The following is a 21251-nucleotide window of genomic DNA, read 5'->3' on the forward strand; positions in this document are numbered from 1 at the left end:
AAGTATTCATTTCCATAACAATACCGATGTTACTCAGGGGAATGACTCATAAAAAGACAGGACCCTTAGTTTGTCCCTTCTGTACACAGTATGTATATGTATATTTTTGATGGCGTCAGTGTTTCTGATGATGATGATGATGATGATGATGACACTGTCAGCACTTTCTATGATTTATTATTTTGCCAGTTTGAAGCAGATGGAGGTAAAACCTGATTGTAGTTTGATATTTGTGTTCTCAGAGCACTGTGTGCGCTGTGTATCCCGACTCACTGATACCAAGATAAACAACATCATTAGACATGATTGAGGTGTTTCAGGAGACTCCTTCAAGTCTTCTGGACCTCAGGAGGATTCCAGGAAACAGCAGAATAATCCAGCCCTGCTCTATTTTTATAACATAACTGAGTGTGTGAGCCTTGTTGCTTATTATAAGGAGTATTAAAAAGGATTTTAGTGACAAGACCCCCAGTGGTGCGGTTATAATCATCCCCCTGTTACCAACATGAAAGCCTTCTTTGTTATTGTGTTTGTTGATGTGAGATAATTAGACGTGTTGGTGTCCTGTGAAGATACCTGTCGTCCTGCAGCAGCCGAGCCCTGCGACAAGCTGCCGGGGCTGTTGGTGAACTTGTTCTTCTGGAGATCCATGAGGGCGTCCCGCTGGCGTTCGATGTCCGCCTTGTGGATGCTGTTCAGGGCCTCCAGGCTCTTGGCGGCCACGGCGTTGTGCCGGCGGTCCAGCGAGGACGACGTGAACCCCCCGTTGGTGTTGTCGGGGAACCGCCGGGCCCCGCGGCCCCCGCCGGCCGCCAGGGTGTGGTAATCCCGCGGGAACTCGGCATCACCGGCAGAGATCATGGGACCCTTTCTCTTCTCTCGACCTGCAGCAGGTGTGTCAGAGTCGGGGTGGAGACAGAGAGAGAAGGGGGGATAGGAAGAGAAGCAGTGAGCAGTGAAACAACTAAATATGTTTAGTGTGTCGCCACCACATCATATGACAAAGTCAAAAAGGCATCTGAAAACATTAAAGTACAGCCGACATGTTTCAAAGCAAACCACAAGTTTGTAGATTGATTTCCTTTCATTGTTTGACATGAATATGCAGAGACTTGAACCTGACCTAAATCTATCAACAGTCTGTGCGTTTTCAGTTAAATGTTTTAAAAAGGAAAAGGCAGAGTGTGTCCTCACACTGGGACACATGTCCTCAACAGGAGACATTTTGACTGTCCTCATCTTCATTAGGAAAATGACACGAGAGGAGACATTGTGTATACAGGCAAAAACTGATCATGTGGACATGATGGTCAACCAGTGGAGAAAAATAATAACTTAAAGTCTCTGTAAAACAAAAGTTGGAGCATCTTTAGCTTCTGTGCTGTCACGTACCTCCCAGTTAAACAGAATATTTGATCAGTGCACAGTTACCACAACGATTTAAATCAAATACTTTGCATTCGATTTAACAGTGGGCGAGCTTCATATAGCATGATACGGAGCTACAGTGGACTGCAGCCTTCACATACCCTGGAAATCCAGAGTTCTCGCGAGAGCACAATTTGAATTTGCTCAGCGAGTCACTCTGGCAATCAGTAATGATGCTCATTACCCATGCCGTTGGAGAAGAGCTGCACCAATCACATCGGTGTATCTGATATAGGCGGGCCAGAGGCGATCTAAACAGATGACGACAGCGCTGCGACGACGAAGTCCAGAATCAGTCAGTAAACATTGCAAGATGGCTACGGATGAACAGTTGTTTGAAACGGCTTTGGCCGCTACAATGAACGAGTTAGACTTGACTTCTTCTCTAAAAGAGGAACAGAAGACAGCGCTCGAGTCTTTCCTTTGCAAGAAGGACGTTTTTGCTGTTTTGCCGACCGGATACGGCAAGAGTCTAATCTACCAGTTAGCTCCGCTGGTAGCTAAGCTCTAAGTATTGTTCTGATTGGTCGTAGTGTTATCCAATTGCGTGCAGTGATATTTTCAAATGCATGCTTGGTGCAGCCCCTCAAGTTGGGCCATTTGCATTACTCACGGCCAGACCCTAAATCTTTCTAGATTTCCAGGTAGCCTTCACAAACACATCTCCCTCAGCTTTATGAGACATTAATGAAAGGACGAATCAGATCTCAGCTCAGGTTTGATCCAACTGATCTTAATTTCATTCATATTGATTCATAAAATCTGAGATCAATCTTTCAAAACACACTTCTTATTGACAGATGAGGTACAGCCTATAGATGCTGATCTTTCCTCTGAACAAAACTGAGAGCTTACAGCTGACTAGCTGTTAAACAGGTGACGTGCTTTGCCGGCTTGAGTCAAACTGAGACTAGTTCAAAGCACTGCAAATTCCTCTTTCGCCGCAATGTTCTCAAACAGTTTTGTCTCGTCACGAATCTTTGGTCTGAACTGAGCTTCAGATCATGTGACGTGACTGAAAGCTCCAGAACAGCTTGTTTGTGAAGTCAAGAATGTATCTGAGATCATCAATTTATCATTGAAATAATGAAACTATGCAGAGATGAGTTTATGTGGGGATGCCTCATAAGACGACATCATACAAATGTCATTAAAGTAAAAAGATGAAAATCCCAAACAAAGTGGAGGAAATGTAGCAGGTACTGGATGATATTTCAACGACTAAAAACATCTGAAACAGTAAATAAAACATTTAGGATCTAATGAAGAAGGACTTTTAAAAACAGAGGTTTATAGGTAAAGCTTACTATTAAAATTCTTTTTGTCACAGCTTTTATACATTTTATCCAGAATATTTTGCAGGTAAAACAATTCAGAATAATCCTTGTTTGGTGACCATGATTTTGTGTCTCAGCTCAACACTACTAAAAGTGATTTAACCATTAATTCTCAGATGTCGGAGCATCTTTGAACGCATCTCAAAGGAGCGACAGTGTCTGCTTGCAGCTGCTGCACCTCACAAAAACAGCACAAATTTAATAAAAAGGTGAAGATCACAAACTGTTCATAGTGATGTGTTAGTCTCATATCAGTCAGTTCATTCTCACAGAGGCAAACACTTCTATGAGCTGCTGCCTGACAGCTGGAGAATCTAAAATAATAATGTTAAATATGTGTAGTTTCTGCAACAGGCACACACATGGACACTCACATGTGTTGTAGTGCTTTAAATTGCTCATTACTGTGGAAGTAAGTGAGCTGGTGAGTGCTAACATCACAGCACACACAGCTTTGTGTACACACAGTTGCTAATAGGTTGGACCTTGAGGCACGTCAAGTGAGCAGCAGCGAGAGTGTTAACGTGACGACTAACAATGCATCCATGCGCTCACTCTGTCCTTGAGCAGCTGCACACAGGATCATAATGTAGAGAAGAAACACTGTGTGTGTTTGTGTAGAGGGAGAAACGAGACAGAGAAAACACTCCTATTGTTCGCCACACACACACACACACACACACACACACACACACACACACACACACACACACACACACACAGAACAAAACACAAACACACCTCTAGCAATATAGCCTTTGTGAAAACAGCTGCAACATCTGTCTGTTCCAACAACTGCAACTGTCCCGGGATCCCTGAGGCAGAAATAAAAAAACTGTTGCACAGCACATCCTCAGCTATTATATGACAGCAGCAATGTCTCACAGTGGTGTCAGAGCCAGTGAAGGGAAAGTGACATGAATGGAGACGACGTCCTCTTGTGTGGGGACAGGTTTTAGTGCCCTCTTGTGACCAGTGAGACATAAAGCACTGCTGGCTGTGTGTTCAACACATTTAGTGTGATTTTGCACAAGATAATAAAAGACATTAAAACAGCTTATTCTATCCACCTTAAATAATTATAACAGGACTCACTGTGCCAAAGAAAGTGTGTGGACACGGATACATACACTGATCAGCCAGAACATTTAAACCACTGACAGTTAAGTGATTAATATTGATCATCTTGTCACAATGCCACGTTCATTCATTCTGTCCTGTGTTGGATTATGCTGCTGGGGTATGGGGCTACAAAGAACCTAAGAGATGTCAGCAAGTCCATCAAAGAGCTATTAGGTATTTTTCAGGAGTTAATAAGTATGCACCTATTCTAGCAATCACTGGAGATATGGGTTGGGAACCTTGCGAAGTTTGATGGGTGGTGTGTATGTGTAGATTATGGAATAGATTTCTCGGTATGAGTGACAGTAGACTTTGTAAGAAAATGTTATTGTGGGACATGCAGATGGGTGGACCTTGGGCTGAACATATGCACACATTATTTCAGAAGACAGGTTTTGAGGAATCTTATATTTCTAGGGAGAAGGTAGATATTGAAATGATTAAAGAGATTGTTTCTCAGCAGCTAAAACACAAGTGGACCACTGAGGTTTGGAACAAACCAAAACTTTTTTGTCAGGTTAAAAGTGAGTTTGGTGTAGAGAATTATGTTAAATATAATTTGTCTAAGAGGAGAAGATCATTGTGTGCCCAGTTCAGGTCAGGTATTCTTCCTCTGCATATTGAAACAGGACGTTGGGTTGGAACAAATGAGGATGACAGATTTTGGTTTTTATGTGTTCTCAATGAAACTGAAAATGAAGTTCATTTTGTTTTGTACTGTCCATATTATCATGATTTAAGACTAAAGTTATTTAACAAACTGGAAGTGGAAGAGATGAGACAGGATATAGATTTGCTGGCACGGTTATTAGAATATAAAACATTTTTATTTGCAGAATTTATAGAAAAGGCCTGAGTTTAAAGAAGTATGGCGTTGTACAGATGATTATGTCTCGTTTTTGTTTTCTTTCTTTTTCGTGTGTGTGTGTTGTGGTCATGTAAAGTTGAATTTTGTTATGTGTACCAGAAGTCACATATGAAATGTTTTTTCTATGTTTCATTGGTGTCATGTAATCCCGTGTGGGACGGGCCACTTGTGGCATGACACGTAAATAAATAAAAATCAATCAATCAATCATACATTTCCATAACCTCTTATCCTGTTAGGGGTCACAGGGGGTGGAGCCTATCCCAGCTGACACTGGGTGAGAGGCAGGGTTCACCCTGGACAGGTCACCAGACTATCACAGGGCTGACACATAGAGACAGACAACCATTCACACTCACATTCACACCTACGGACAATTTAGAGTCACCAATTTTACCGATGGGGTGAAACAAAAATGCAGCTGCCGTCACTGTGTGGCAGAATGAAAAGTTAGAACAGGCTTTGACAGCACCTAATTATTTTTATGTATTTTATGTTGCTGTTATATTGATCACATGATCTGTATAATTTGTCCTTACTGAGAATGTGCAGCAGCAGCAGCAGTGTTCAGACACTTATATATATCTGGTAAAAAGTTTTACTCTGGTCACAGCAGACTTTTAACTCAGTTTTAAGTCAGTGGTTATAAAGTATAATCTCTCTGAAGACGTGGTATTTAGTTTTATTTGTTTCTATTTCACTTTGGTTAAATGTTACTCCACATGCTGCTGTTTTTGTTTCCTGGTTTACAGTGTTTAGTTTTCAAGAGCAGCTTGAAATAAAGCAGGAGGCAGAAAGCCACTTGTGTCTGCGTTTGCTTTGAGGGAATTATAAATTTAGATGAATAGATGTCGTTACTTTCTTCCTGCCAAACCGTCTGTCATGATGTGAGGAATAAAAAACACCAGTTTTGGGCTTATTTAATCAATTAAACCTTTTCTCCTGTTTTAAAAAACTATGGTTGTAATTTCAGTGAAACTTTCTAGGATCTTTCTCTCGACTTTATCAACTGTGACCACGGTGGAAATGATGTCTTAATACACACTCACACACTGTACAAACAGTGAACACTCTCCAAGGCTGCATCCCATTTCTGTAGCTTGTGTTTTTAAATGCAAACTATAAATCCCATTACCTGCAGAGTTTTGGCAGCAGAGACTCTATACGTTATTGATCTGTTCTATAAGCGCCTCCATTTGCCTGCTGGGCAACACAAGGTGCACGAAAGCAGGAACTCAAACTTCCTCAGCTCCCAAGAAACAGTGTGATACAGCAGACTGCAGAAACTAATTCAGTCATGAGGCAGAAGTTTTGCACATTTTCATGGACAAAATTTCAAAACTTTTCCAGTTTTTTCCATATCTATTTCTATAGTAACACATTCCATAATATTTTCTATTTGCATTTACATACTCTCTATTTTTTTAGATTTGAATTGACTATTTACAAACAGGGCCACTCCTCCTCCTTTTCTGTTTAGTCTATTGGTTGTGAATAGCTCACTGCCCTCTAGTTTAACATCAGTTTCCTTCTCATTGTCCAGCCAAGTTTCTGAAATTGCAATTACGTCAAACATGGTGAACTGTTTCAAATAGTCCTTCATTTTAGTAAATGTGCTGTTCAGACTTGTGCTGTTGAAGTGTATTATTGAGAAAGTTCTGTCCATTATTATATTGCTTTAAAACTGCTCATCTGTATAGTACTCACAGTTGCAGTCCACGTTATTGTAGTGGTGATTTTCTGGATCGATGTCATTCTCCATCTCGTACATTTTGTGTTTGGTGTAGTCAAATGTTTGGAAGTTGAGTTGTTCATAGTTCTGATGTCCACTACTCACGCCATCTGGTGGGCCTATTTCAGCCAGATCCCCCTCGTCAATGACGCTAAATGGAAATGTATAATCCTTATCGGGTCTCGTTGTTGCAGTCGTTGTATAATCCATCACTGTATCCATGTTTGCCACATGTCCCACACAGGTCATACAGGTGTGTTTTGTTCATCCACATCCTGATGACTTTTGTTCCACTGAACAGGGCGTCCTGCGCCATGAGAAAACGTTGGTTTGTGTGCGCCGTCATCTATATGGATCCAGGTCCTTCATCTCTCTCACCATAACCACTTTAGCAGTGTCTGGACGTCCATTCAGCCGGATCATAACTTCGCAGTTTCTTGTCCAGATGGATAGTATCTTGTTTTGCTTTCGCAGTATGCGTGCCTGCCAGGCAATATCTGCATTCTTTTTTTTAGGTGTTCATTCAGGTACACTCCCGTCCCGGAAAGCTTCCTTGCCTGTCTTAAAAGCTTGAGCTTGCTTTTTCGGCTCACAAAGCGAACTATAATTGCCGGCTTTGATCTGCTGTCCTTTCGGGGTAGTGTGTGACAGGCCGCAATGCTGCTGCTTTCGACGGACATGTTTTTACTTTCAAAATATTGTATGATTTGTTGCTCCAGTGTTTGCAACTCGTGCGCAGGGGCATCCTCACCTTTGTTTGTGGCTGTCGCCGCCACCCTGGCATATGTTTGGTGTTTAGTCTCCAGTCCAGATATGATCAAATCTTCCATCCGTGTATATTGCTCAAGGTCGTCGATTCTTTTTTCCAGGACTTCAATCCTCTTATCCTTTTCATTTATAAGCATCTTCAGGTGCTTTACCTCTTCCATTAGCTCCACGAGTTTGGTTTGTTTGGTGACTTTGCTTATCTCCTCCGTCATGAAGCTCAGGGATTTCCTGATTTCCTCCAGTTCTTCCTCCATCGCGGTGCCACCTTGTCTCCTTGTTTTCATCCCTTTCTTGTTTCGGCAGGTTGAAGTGTTTCATTTCATTTCCTTTATCACTCTCAGAAAGAGCCAGGGTTTCTTTCCAAAACCGCCGCCACCATTACGCAACGTGTTCTGTATGTGTGGGGGAGGTGCTGATTTAGGTAGCTTCTGTGTCTGTATTCCTGCCTGCTTCTCCAAACTGTGAGCGTGCTGACCCCCATCTACTCTATGTCATACACTGACTATGGATGAGTACGACCTTTAACCCCACTTAAAAAAACCCACACTAGACTTTTAAGTAAAGTTTGAGGTACTTGTACTTTAGTATTTCGATTCTATGTTACTTCATACTTCTTATTTGATCATTTTAACTTTGCAGATTCAGACTATTAATCAGAAATATAAATAAACAAATAAATTAAGATGTATTATGATAGATAAAGTGAACAAGGTGATTAAAATACTTGTAGTTTTACAGTGTATATGTGATGTGCTTCTTCCACAACTGAATTTATTTGTGTTAATCGATTAAAATCAAAAGTGCAGGTTTGGTTTTAGACATGAAAAGAGCACAGTGACATCACAGGTCCTTCACCCAGAGAAGACCGGGGGTTAAAGTGCGAGTTGTCAAAGCGCAGTGGAGCATATTCCCATCCTACCGTCTGGACATTACACCCTCGATTAAGAGTTTCATTCTCATTCATCCCCGGGAACGTCAGCAGTCTCTTCTCCGAGGGACTCAGCCTAACAACAGCAATATTTGTGGCTGTGTTGCGTCTACAGGGAAGTGTTTGAGTTGGTCACAGATGTAAATCTTCCAATAGGAGCGCAGCAGCGTGCCGGTTTGTTTCCATGGTAGAGAAAAGAAAAAAGGCTGTTATAAAACAGAGACGAAGGGAACATCTAGACAAGAGCTTGTCACTTTAATTTATGTGAAGCCTTGAGCAAACCCCTGCCATGTGAGGAGGATGGGGGGGGGGGGGGGGGGTATGTGGGACAAAGAGATGCTATATTTTACCATGAGGAGCTCTGCTGGTCATCGGCTGTTAATACCTGCTGTTACAGTGATGATGCAAGAACATCTGTCCTACATTTATACTTGATTCACTCGGAGCGGTCGTCTCTAAATGTGTCATTTATATTCATAGAAATACCAGCAATCAGAGCTGGGAGCCTCCCAGTACAACCAGTGCTCACTTAACTGTCTAATAACATCTTGCTCACTGGGATTTGATGAATTAATTCTGGCTTGTTTTTTTTCTTACTCAGATATTCAGGATTTTTGTCACAGATTTCTGCATTAGAGTTCCAAACTAATATTAACATGATCTGTCTAAAGTGTTAGATTTTCTAACTACTGATTCTGGATTTTATACGCCATCCAGCTTTTCACTGTCATGTTGGACTTTTTTTATGTTTTTATTTGTTATCGACACCTGTATTTATCCTACAGGTGCATTACTGTACAACCCAATCACCTCAATAAATGCTGGCTTTGTACGTTTCTGTAAACCACAGATACGTTACATTATGTAGTGGAAACACTGAAACTTTCGACACAGCTGTGGTTAGCGTGGTCCGGCACAAAATCCACTTGGTTATGAATCAGAGACGATCGTGTTCGGGCTGATGTTCAGGAGCACCGTCCTGCCTAAAAAGCAGCTGGAAACACAACGATGACGATGCTACGTTACAACCAGTCTGCGAGGGCAGAGACCGCAAGCCGCTGACAGACGGCCCTCCAGACTGTTTTACTTGTTGCCATGGAAACGTCTGAGCGACAATTACAATCATTGTAACTGCTGTCATATTGTGTCAGCTCATCTGTCTCTGCAGATAACAAGATATTAATCTCATGTACAGGGACGCACCGATCCGATATCTGGATCGAATATCGGCCCCGATATCATCAAAATAGATGGATCAGGTATCGGAAAATGCAACCTGTACCTGAGGCGATCCTTTGCCTTTAAATCTATTTTCAGTCATGTTTCTAGCCTTTATAGTTGGCATTACACAGCGCCACCTACAGGGCAGGCAGCAATAATACAATGCATTTTGGCAGCCTGTATTTCTACGCGTTTCTGTATCATGATGTTTTTGAAGATTATTTCTGGCCACACGATTCAAGTGTTGTTACAATAGGGTACAGTTACTGTTTTACATACACATACATTTTGGTTTTTTTAGTCAGCTACTGGAAAAAAGAAACATGTCTCAGCCCAATGAATTGTGGGCAATTAAATCAGTGATGTCTGCTGAAGTCTGCACCCCAAGTAGACTGTCTGGAAGTTTCTGGATGGATGAATTGTGGATTTGGGCAGTCATAAGCACTCCCAGACTTCCCGGGAAAGCACCCACAAAGTCTGTGAGTCTGCAAATGCAGTGAAGTCCAGACATTCGGATGCAGCCTGGTTCTGTTGAGGTTTCTGAATGAAGATTTAAATATCTGTTGTCATATTCAATGACTTCAGCATCCTCAAAAAAGTCCTAAATTTAAATAAAGTGATTCATCAGATCAAATGAGTTACTCTTTTTTAAAAATCAAATCCCGTGTCGTTAATGAATAAATGTAATCTAAAAATCTAAAGTCCATTCCTCTCTTTGTTTTTGACCTTAGTGAAAATATTTTTGAAGGCGAAGTTACCAAATATGGATTAAAGCAGAAGATTTCATTTGATAAAAACACGTTTTTAATTTTGGAAATGATTACATTTTCTTATTTAACTAAATTCTGACTTTTAGGCTTTATGGAGTTATTGGAAATGTTTGGATCACACAGTCAGGAACAATCCCACACTGCCACCACTGGAATCTGATTCTACAAATAATATAATACTAAAAATATTAGTGTAACTTCAACTTTATCTGCAACTGTGCAGAAACACTGGGTTTGAACAGAATGAACAGAAAAGCAAAAAAAGCTGTGCAGCATGTCAACATAATAAATGAAGCTGCGAAGGTTTGATCTATATTTTACAGCCCTAAAATAAATCTGAATTAATTCACTGGAAATTTACAAACTGTATGCAGTCTTTAATTTACTTGTAATTAGAGCCAAATTACATTCTTCTTTCCAGAGGACGTTCTAGGAAATTATTAGGAATTAACGAGCCTGTAAAACAAAGCCTTACCTGTGTCAGGTGTTTACATTTGTGGCTCCATTATAAAGAAAGATGCTGCTGTTTGTTATTAACACAGTGTGTGAACTAAACGGCTGACATTTGCTCCACAGCTCACATTTCAAAATAACAGCGATATGCTGACATTTTCATTTCAGTGTTAGTTTTACTCGCACATTTATGGTTTATATTCCAAGTCTGATTTGTGTATTGAGCTGCAGACACACACACACTGAACACAAGAACCTGCTCCAGCACATATGACTTAAACAGTGACATAACTCATCCATGTGTAAAACCAGCCGCAGCTCCTGCGCTCTATTTTTTCTTAACTCTACCATGTCATTACTGCTCCTGGTGGGAGTTAATGGGCTGCCACCTCCTCCCAGCTTGCTCCTGGCACCACCTCTGTTATTATGGCTCTGCTAACAGCACAACCAGTCCAGCTGATGAATTGGTCTTTAATTGTCTTGCTTTGCTCAAACTGTTGAGATTTAACGGCCATGTGTTCGCCATCGGGAACATGTAATATTTCAGCATCACTCACATGCATGAAGGCAATTCTTTATACATTAATACTGTGCTGTGCATGTGTGTCAGCCCAAAGGAACTATATTAACATACTTGTGAGGGCTTTCTTGTAACTACAGTCAGATTTTAAGTGTCACCCCGACATTATCAAACCAAAACCTGTGTCACAGAATCCCTCATCTTTGGACCTAATGCATAAAATCAGTTTGCTCGTTTGGGGTCTGATATTTCAAACAGAGTAAAATGTGTGTGTGTTGTCCCTCTCACTGGCACACACACACATTATAAAAGGTGCCACGCTGGCCTCTCCACATGATTCATTATTCTGTGTTCATTATAGTTGAGGGCAGACTAAAAACCAAATGAGTGATTGTCATTGTGCCACTGATACCATATTTCAAGTGTCCGGGACACATTCCAAAAGGCTGCTCAAGGCCACGTCCAAACATTTCTCATTACAAGGCTGTAAGTGTGTGTGAGTGTGTATGTGTGTGTACATTGTTAGTACAACCTTGGCCACTGTTGGCCGAGGTCTGACAGAGGCCATTTGTTAGCTTTATGGTTTCATCGGGCTGAGGTCTAATCATTCGTACTCGTCGGTGCCTCACTCAAATTTACTTCAAATTATTTTCCTCCCGACTGTTTGAGCTGTGGTTTGTTGTTGTGAGCCTGCAGGAGCAAAGCGCGCCCGGCTAATGACTGTGTGTCCGTTACGTGTACTGTACTGCACTTTATATATGTACCTGTCTATAGTGGAGCATGCACTAGTTGTCAACATGCAGCAGCTGCAGGGCTGCTGACATAAATCCATGTGAATTTACTGAGGGGGTCTCTCAGTTCACTTTCCTCCATACTGAGACTTAAAATTTTGAGAGCATGAGCGCGCTGACCAGTATGTCTAAATGCAGTGCACAATGAGTACTATGGATGTCAACGTCTCTGTGGTTAACCAGCTGGTTACACATGTTGGTCTAGAGATTCATTTTGCATCTAGAAGTACGAGCTCAGTACCACAGCAAAGACAGGGTATTCATGCTACACTGGTTAGCTCACAGCCACCACTCTGTACTGCACACCAACCAGGTCAGGTGGGAGCTAGCTAGTGTTGCCACTGACTCTGCGATTACTGCTAATAACACCGCCCCAACCAATGGTGGTGTTGCTGCGGAAACATTGTTCCCACCTTCTGGTCTCTCCACATGTCGCCTCAGTGAGGAAGTGGCTTCATTTTAAGCCGTAAATCCCCTTTAGCATTGTTAGCACCATTAGCAGCGTCTGCACGACTAGTGATGCTAACATAGTTAACAATGCTAAAGGGGTTAGTGGCTCAAAATTAAGTTGCTTGCTCACTGGGGCGACCTGGGGGAAAGCGGAGGGTGACCCTAATGTTTCCACAGTAACGCCATCCCAAATCCTGGTGTCAGGGTGGTGTTGCTAATCGCCAAATGAGTTGTGCCACTAGCTAGCTGCAGCCCAGCCAGAGTGTAGCACAGAGAGGCTAGCTAATCAGTGAGGACCTCAGGGTGGGCCGTGGGCACTATGTTTTAGCCAAGCGGCAACCTCCAGGGATGACGAGTGAAGCCAATGCGGAAGTGCCAAAAACTGCAGTTCGCTGAATGGCCACTTGAGGCAGGCTCCAAAAGCGAGTCAACCCCACAGACCCACACGTTAAAATGCTCAACTTTACAGCAGAAATAAACATGTTTACAGCCTGGTACAAAAAATGGTTTTGGTCTCTTGAGCTAATTTCCCCTTTCATGACAACTATACGGGGGGTGAATTTTTTTATAACTCATTCTTTAAATTTTATTAAGGCTTAAAGTTGCGCATAATTGAGGGCGCGGTCACTTTGAGTGACAGGTGGCGCCATCACGGGTGGCTAACTGGCCACTGGCTGTCTGCTAGGCGTCATCTCAGCTAATTCGCAAGTCATTGAACCCAACCTCTCAGCCGTGTTTGTGCCTTTTGGATATTTTGTTGTGTGAGGGAGCTGGCACCACGCGGGAGCCGCCAACACCACAGGGCTAGCCAAAGTAGCGTAGGCTTGTTAGCATAGCGAATATGAGGGAGCACCAAACTTGTGAAAAGGAAGCTGCAGCAGTTGCTCTGTTATACAAGCAACAAGCTGGCAGATATTTTCATGGGCCACAATTGTGGTCAACAGTTGGCAGCAATAATTCCTCCAGTAACAATGTGCAATTAAAAAGAAGACAAGGTAGTCAAAAGTTGCAAACATCAATCGCTATTGTGGAAATTCATGCTCTATATAAGTGAGCACACAGTGTACATACAACATCAAAGTGTCCGGATGAGACACAGCATGTGTTTAGTGCTGAAACAATGCTGAACCAATCAAATTATTCAATCAACAGAAAAAGGGACGCAAGCTATTTTGATGATCAATGAATCCTTGATGTCATGTCATGTCCAGCTTATTTAATGTGAGGATTTAATGCTTTTTTATGTTCTATATCATTTTGTAAATCATACTGTAAACTGAGTATCTTTGGGTTTTTTGGACTGTTGTTCAGACCACATGGGAATATTTCACTATTTTCTGACATTTTATAGACTTAATAATTAAACATCTAATCATAAAATACATCAGAACATGCTGTTAGCTGCAGACTAATTGTGTTCCACAATAAATGATCCTGTAATTGCCACTTAAACAATGTCACTGGAGTTAAAGGCCCGCTCACACCAGCATTTTAAACAGTGGCATTCAATTCATGCCAGTGGAATAGCTGCAGTTAGTGGATTAGCTTCAGGATCCTGCTTCAGGACACCAAGCCGTCCTGACAGCGCTGACCTTTGTGGGAACGGAGAGCCGCAGAGTTTCAAATGGAGGAAGCTGTCGTAGATTATTAGCTGTGCTGCATCGTCAACTTTTATATAAACTCCTCTGTCAGAGTAGAAGCTGATGGGTTTTTTACAGAGACTGTGCTCGATGGTACAAGTGTGTCTCTGAATAAACTGTGGACTCACTGTCCCGTTAGCAACAGAACAACAAGCGGGTTTTTTCCCCTTTTTAACTAAACATTTTGAATAAAATAAATTACAGTCTTTTGAACAAAATGTCAGTGGGGAATAAACAGCACAGAACAGTACTGGAATAAATACAAAAAAGCCTGCAGAGCTATTGTGAGTGACTAGCATTAGCATGTTTCCAGCTGGCTAGCACATTAGCTTGCTAGCTATGGTTGTTCACTAACAAACCCTGCGAGTAGTCACTACTAGGGTGCTAAATAGAAGAAGATATGCAATAATGTTGAATATCACAATAATGATTTTGTTTGTGATAACCAGATATTTAAGTGTACTTAGTTTTCTGCAGCTCTCAGTACACTGCTGAAATACAACAAACTGCTCGTTGAATTAAAAACAGGTTGGTGAACACACTGAACATTTAACTGAACACAAAACATGCCAATAAGCAGTACAGTTTTCTCTCCTTTAACTAATTAAATCTAAGCACAATATCGCAGTCTTTCATGTTGTGTATTGCACAGGCTGACATCGCGCTGACAATATAAAGTGCAGACCTAGTCACTACGCCACTGAGTTTCTAAAGCTAAATATTATGCAAAGTGAGAAGTCTCGCTGAGAACATATTTTGTCACAATAAGAAAAAACAGACACATTTTAGGAATCCTGGATTAAAAGTTGATCTTATCTTATTGGTAGTATATCTGTCTCAAAGGTTTACATGTCACCCACAAATACAGTGTTGGTCTGTTGTTTGCTTTTTAATTAAGACTGTAGTCAACCAAAGAAGGTCTTGGTCAACAGAAATTCGACGTACTCTTCAACCAATCAATTGGTCGATGGGAAAGAAAAATCTGCACAATCTCTAGATGAAGTAAACCAGCCACAGTGTGCTTAGCTCACGTTCCCTGATAGCATTACAATGGGACTTGCGAGATCTGGGTATTTATGCGATGCTAAAAACGCCACCAGCACGACCAGGCTTTAAAGGGATAGTGCAGCCAAAAATGAAAATTCAGCCATTATCTACTCACCCATATGCCGAGGGAGGCTCAGGTGAAGTTTTAGAGTCCTCACATCACTTGCAGAGATCCAAGGGGAGAGGAGGTAGCAACACAACTCCACTTAATGGAGGCTGACGGCGCCCCAGATTCAAACGTCCAAAAACACATCATTGAAACCACAAAATATCTCCATACTGCTCGTCTACACTACATTACACGTGAGCACGGTGCCCAGAGAGGCAGTCAGAGCTACAGGCTACAATGAGGCTAAAAACAGAGTTCAGATGAGGTTTTTCCAAACAACTTTTTATGTCGGGGCTTCAGGACACTTGGATCACTACGGACGAGCAGTATGGAGATATTTTGTGGTTTCAATGATGTGTTTTTGGACGTTTGAATCTGGGGCGCCGTCAGCCTCCATTAGGTGGAGTTGTGTTGCTACCTCCTCTTCCCTTGGATCTCTGCAAGTGATGTGAGGACTCTAAAACTTCACCTGAGCCTCCCTCGGCATATGGGTGAGTAGATAATGGCTGAATTTTCATTTCTGGGTGCCCTATCTCTTTTAGCATCTGAGTCCTGCATGTTTTTTTCTGGTTCCTGAAAGTTGAAATTCATCTTTGGGTGAAACACAAATTCGTCACTGTCACTTTTTAGATAGCCATGCAGGACAAATATCAGGGCCATGGCATCATATGTTTCTGCACATCATGGATATGTTACACTTGTACGTTTCTTTAGTATCACTGTAACATTTCTAAGGTGACGTATATGAATTGACTTTGTCAGAACGTGGATGGCATATGTTGTTCTTTCAGAGATCCATAGCTGTGTTTCCACTGGGTATAGCACCACGAAAAGCGGTTGTATTTGATCAAGACATCGTATTTCTCGCCAGATTTGTGCCCCCAAATTTTAAGCCAAAACACAATATTTTTAACCTTTTTAACCAAGTGTTTTTTATGCCTAAACCTGACTACACATTTACCACAGGGCTGTTGAGACACAGACTTTCAACATATCCACTACATAATAACATGCACATGTAACATATCTGCGGTTTGCTGAAATGTACCCTACAATGCCAACATACAAAGACAAATCATCACATCATGTTCGAGAGTAAACAGCAATCAGAATCTGAAATACTTTATTGATCCCCGAGGGGGGAAATAGTGAAGAGGAATGGAGGAGAGGATTAATGGAGGGGAACTGGATACTGCTGACCACACAGACCGGCCGGACCATCCTCTCTCCTTACAGCTTCAGCCTTCCTTATCCAGAGCAGGTACTCTGCCTCCTGCCGACAGTCTTATTTCTGCAGATATTCCATACCATAGCATCAGATGTGACCAAAGCGTCTCAGCTGAGAAAACGCTGCACATCTGAAGCACCCTAGGGCTCCCGACTGGGCGTTTCCAACTAGAAAAAAAACACTTTGTTGGACACAGAGCCTTACATGTATGAAACTGACACTGATTGTCTGATTGTCTTGGACAAGAGCTTATCAACCAACCACTCGACCAGAGGGTGTCAGCCCTGTTATTAATACCGTCTTGAACAGATAAAAGTTCCTCCCTACTGTCCTCCTTTGACCACTCGTCCCTTATTCCTCTGTCTTCTTTCCCACCGACTCGTTCATTAATTCATATATTCATTTCTTCATAACCTCAATCAGTTCCAGCCGGTGGTGTTCTTCCACCGGCTGCAGCTGAGTTCACTTCTGACTCCGTCTTTCTCCCCCTCTCCATCAGAAATCCTCTATTCATCAGAGACCATTAATTACGAAGGGAAGGCACTGTGGCAGGGATGAGTGAGAGAAAAAAAATGGTGCTCCTCCATCCACAAATTATAATATGCAGTTCTCCAGGGCACTTGAAAATTAAAATAAAACCCAAACAAGATCTGAACACGAACACCGAGCAGCCTATATTTGGAACAAGGTCTGCCTTCGCTGAATACAAAATTTCTCCAAACTGTTGCCGGCAGGGAGGCGCTGAATCCAGGATCACAGGGAGCCAGTTGTTGCGCTTAGAAAGAGGTGATGATTGCCTCATAACCCTACAATCACCCGTGCTAAGCACTGACTGTGCCTTCCCTGTAGGTAACATGTACATTAGCCTCTCCAGTTACTATTCTCAGACTTGTGCTACTTAATTACAGTAATTATTAAAGCTGTAGTATCCCTGCTGTGGGAGAACAAGGTACCACGTTACTGACTTAACAACTTGAGGATGTCGAAGCCTTTCTTTGACCTCCAGTTCAAATTTCACTTCTGAGTGTGCTTCATAATTCATTTACAGCCAGGAGATTGATAAAAAAGTTATGGGGGAATCTCAAAATACCAGAGTGACTTTCTAAAATATCTCCCTGATATGAGAGCCAGTTCAGAGCACAGCTCCCAAATTACTAACACACATCATCCAGTGCTGCCTCGTCAATCTCCAGTCCACAGCCGCAGTGCAAACAGGCCTGAAGGACACTTGACCCTCAACATGGTGTCTCTGTAAAGCCTCAGGCGACATCTGACTGATCCTGTGATAAAGCACGGATCGAGGGGAGGACGCAGTGAGAGGTCTGGAGAAAGGCAGAGCAGCACTGAAACTTGATTATCAAATATTCAAACTTATTCTCAGAATCGTTCCAGCCGTGTCTAAATGTATGACGGGCTCTACAAGTCAGCTCTGGATGACAACATGAGATGATGATGAAACACTGGAGGGGTGTCCATCAGGTAATTTGCTTCCAACAGCCTAACACCTGTTAACAGGTAACTAACCTGCTCATTTTTGAGATAAAATGCAAAATGAAGTGAAATACAAGAGGCGCTTTGCTTTATCGTCTGGCACTCAATCAACTTAATGAGCTCTGGTGCCACATTTCAAAGTGTGATCCATTCAGAGGTGTTGAAAATGTTTTGTGTCATAAATGTCCTGCTGATATTTCATGTTGGCTTTCTTGAACTTTTTTGCAACATTTGTTCATGTCATCAGAGATTTCCCTTAAAGGAACAGTGTGTCAAATTTAAGGAGATTTAGTGACATCTAGTGGTGAAAACTGCAGCCTGCAACTAGCTGAAACTTTTCCCGGTCAGTATCCCTTCAGTGTTCTTTGTTTAGGAGGTTTCCTCTGTAAGCTGAATTATCCACAGAGTTCTCTTCCTCTCCAAAACAAACAGACCAGGTGATTACAACCATTAAAACATCAACAACATCACAAACCAGTGTTCCTCCGATGCTATTCAGCTTGTGGGAGGCAGCGGTTTACCTTGAACCTGCTAATGTGTGCTCACCTATTTTCTCCGATAAATTAAGATCCAGATATTCAGGACGTTTTTACATGGAGCCAAACTGTCCGCAGAGGTCTGTTCCTCTCCAAAACAAACACACCTGATGATTTAAATGGGTGAAAACACTGAGTAAATTAGTTTTGTGTTTAAAAAATTAGGTTTTTTTTCAACGCAGCTTGCCGTGGATGGGCTTTGAATTACAGAGGCCAATGCGAAAACAGTAATGACCATTGACCATCAGTGTACTTTTTATTGTCTCTCTTGGATGACAGACACTTTTAGTGATGAGTGGATCTTTAAGCGTTTAATTATTTTTAATTTGGAGCAGGTTATGTGAAGGTCATATATTCTAATCCTCACTTCCTGTGGGCTACAGCAACACTAAACCCCTGAGCTTGCCTGAGAAGGACTAAATGCACAAAGCTGCTATTTTGAAATATCCCATGGAGAGAGACTCTCACTGCAGCCTGTTCTATTTTGTTGTGAAAATGTGGGCGTGCAGCCTCGTTCTGTGGACGATAAACCAGGTGCAGACTTCCATCTGTGTCACCGCTGATGAGGAAATACAGCGAGTGCTGGACGGAGCAGTGAGTGACAACAACCCCGCTCACATTTAAGGCACAGAAAAGTCTGTCCTTTGCGTTTTAAAAAACTTCTGCGTTTATATGACGACGTTATTGAAACGATCCCCGTTCATACGGAGCCGCAGAATCTACTGGAAACGCTGTAGTATGCACGCCAGGCCAATGGGTGGCAGTGTAAATTTGCAAAACAACACCACGGCATGACACCATGCACCTGCGCTGAAGCGCCTTCCTCTACAACACGATGATTACAAACCAAAACAAAGACACAATAACGAAAGCATGGACAGATAACTTTGTCTGGACGGACGACGAGGTGGAGTTGCTACAGCAACAGATCTACACTTCACTTCAAATCAACAGGGTGAGCAGCACAAACAGAGCTCGGCATTGTTGTTGTGACGGTCGGCGTGCCTAGTGACTGGAACCGTAATGCGCATGTGTGAAAAGTCTCCGTTTTCAGAGGAACTGCATGTTGCAAGTTTCCATGACAACGGAGATGATGCTGTTTCCAAAAAGTTGTACTCTGGAACCTGTTTTCAAAATGTTGCGTTTTCAGGCACCCAAAACGCTGCTGTCGCCGCCGAACGATCGGCCAAAATGCAACTAAAGTTTACTGTTTTCAGTTGAAATCATTGTCGTATAAATGGGACCTAAGAGGACTGTCTGAACAGACCGAGGGTCTAGGTACCATATCTGAAGGGTTACTGTTGGTTCCAAAGGTGCTGGACTGAAAGGTGGAGACGGGGCTTAAATGTTGTTTGTAAATGATATTTCAAATCTTCAGACATGCTGATAGGATCGGTCAGGATCTAATGTTAAAGGTATACTATGCAGGATTGTCAGTATCTATTTGTAAATACACACACAAGTTTATGTAAAAGCTAACCCCACATTCCCTCTCATTTGGTTTTTGACCTCTCTATATTTGTTTTTTCCCAGCACTGTGTCTCCTGGACGCCTGCTGCTTACGCTCTGGCGCCTGGTCACTACCTTTTTACAAAGCCCTGACCTCACCTGAGCACTGTGGAGGTACACGCCCATAAATATCTCGAACACAGAAAACAAGAAGAAAAAATAAGATCCAGGTGGAAGGCAGAGTCTCTGCGGATAAACACACCACACACACTGAGTGGGTCATAATCGATGACTGAGGTGGGTTACTCCTGTCTGAGTCCATAAATTGTTTTGTTTTGTTTTTTAGGAAAATACAGCATAGAATATTTTTAATTAATGTTCTGTGTTCTTCTACATGTGTGTTTTTGTGCATGTGTCACAGAGAGCGTGCAGGGAGTTTTGGCCCCTGCAGGCTCGACTGTGGTAGTCCCCACCAGAAGCTGCATGATGGTGGTGCCAGCAGCATCAGTGGGTCTCTCTCAAACTAACACTGACGTCATTATCAGGCGTTTTAAGTAATAATGGGCAATGTTGCAAATCATTGTGGAAGATGTCTGATTGTTGACAGCTATTTTACTTCACTGGATTAGACAAAACATTAACAGTCTCTGTAGACTGTTCAGAACATATACTGTATCACAATATATAAATATCACACTATGAAATGACATATACAGTGATAAGAGGATTTTATTGCAGTGCCTGTGCGTCGCCAGTTCTGTTCCTGGATTCGTTAAACTCAGAGGCAAACAAATCTCTCATCTCCTCACTCTTTTTCATTAGCAGTGAACCATGAATTACATTTGGATTCAATAAATGGATTAAACTGGTGTTCAGCTTCTTTAAAACACTACCACACCCAGTGAGTGTGCATCCCAGAAAACTGGTTATCCTCCAGATAACCATCACTGCACCATGGAAACTTAATGTCCTCTGCTCTGCTGGGAAAGTCTGCCCAGTCCATCTCTCTGCCCTCTTGTCTACATCAGCGTCTCTTCTTCCTCTCTCCTCCACGCCTTCATTTCCCCGTCTCTTTCTTAGCCACAAAGCTTAATGTGTATTACATCTATAGGTCTTAACATGCTACATCAGATCAATTTCAACTGAGTGCTAATTATAGCAAAAATATTCATCTTGGCTGCGGTTAAAACCCGACGCCTGGAGCCAACATACATACAGCATGATTCATATGAAGTGATTAGATGACAGGATGTGTGAAAGCATGCTTATGTGACTGTGTGACTCAATGACGACTCATACATGTACTTGAACAGTAAAATAACAATCAGAGTAGCGAGGTTTGGTTCCATTTCCCACCTCCACT

The 21251-nt window shown here is 42.1% G+C and overlaps 1 protein-coding gene across 6 annotated transcripts in view; it reads right to left on the reverse strand.

Moving 5' to 3' along the window:
- zgc:114120 (uncharacterized protein LOC619267 homolog) overlaps window positions 1-21251 on the reverse strand; it is a 190260-nt gene that overhangs the window by 122866 nt on the left and 46143 nt on the right. For all 6 annotated transcript variants that reach the window (XM_049563236.1, XM_049563235.1, XM_049563237.1 and 3 more), the window contains exon 2: window positions 577-884. In XM_049563236.1, coding sequence (XP_049419193.1) covers window positions 577-884 — 308 coding nt within the window. The remainder of the gene's footprint in view (window positions 1-576; window positions 885-21251) is intronic.

This window comes from Epinephelus fuscoguttatus, linkage group LG20, assembly GCF_011397635.1.
Source record: "Epinephelus fuscoguttatus linkage group LG20, E.fuscoguttatus.final_Chr_v1".
Classification (NCBI taxonomy): Eukaryota; Metazoa; Chordata; class Actinopteri; order Perciformes; family Serranidae; genus Epinephelus; species Epinephelus fuscoguttatus.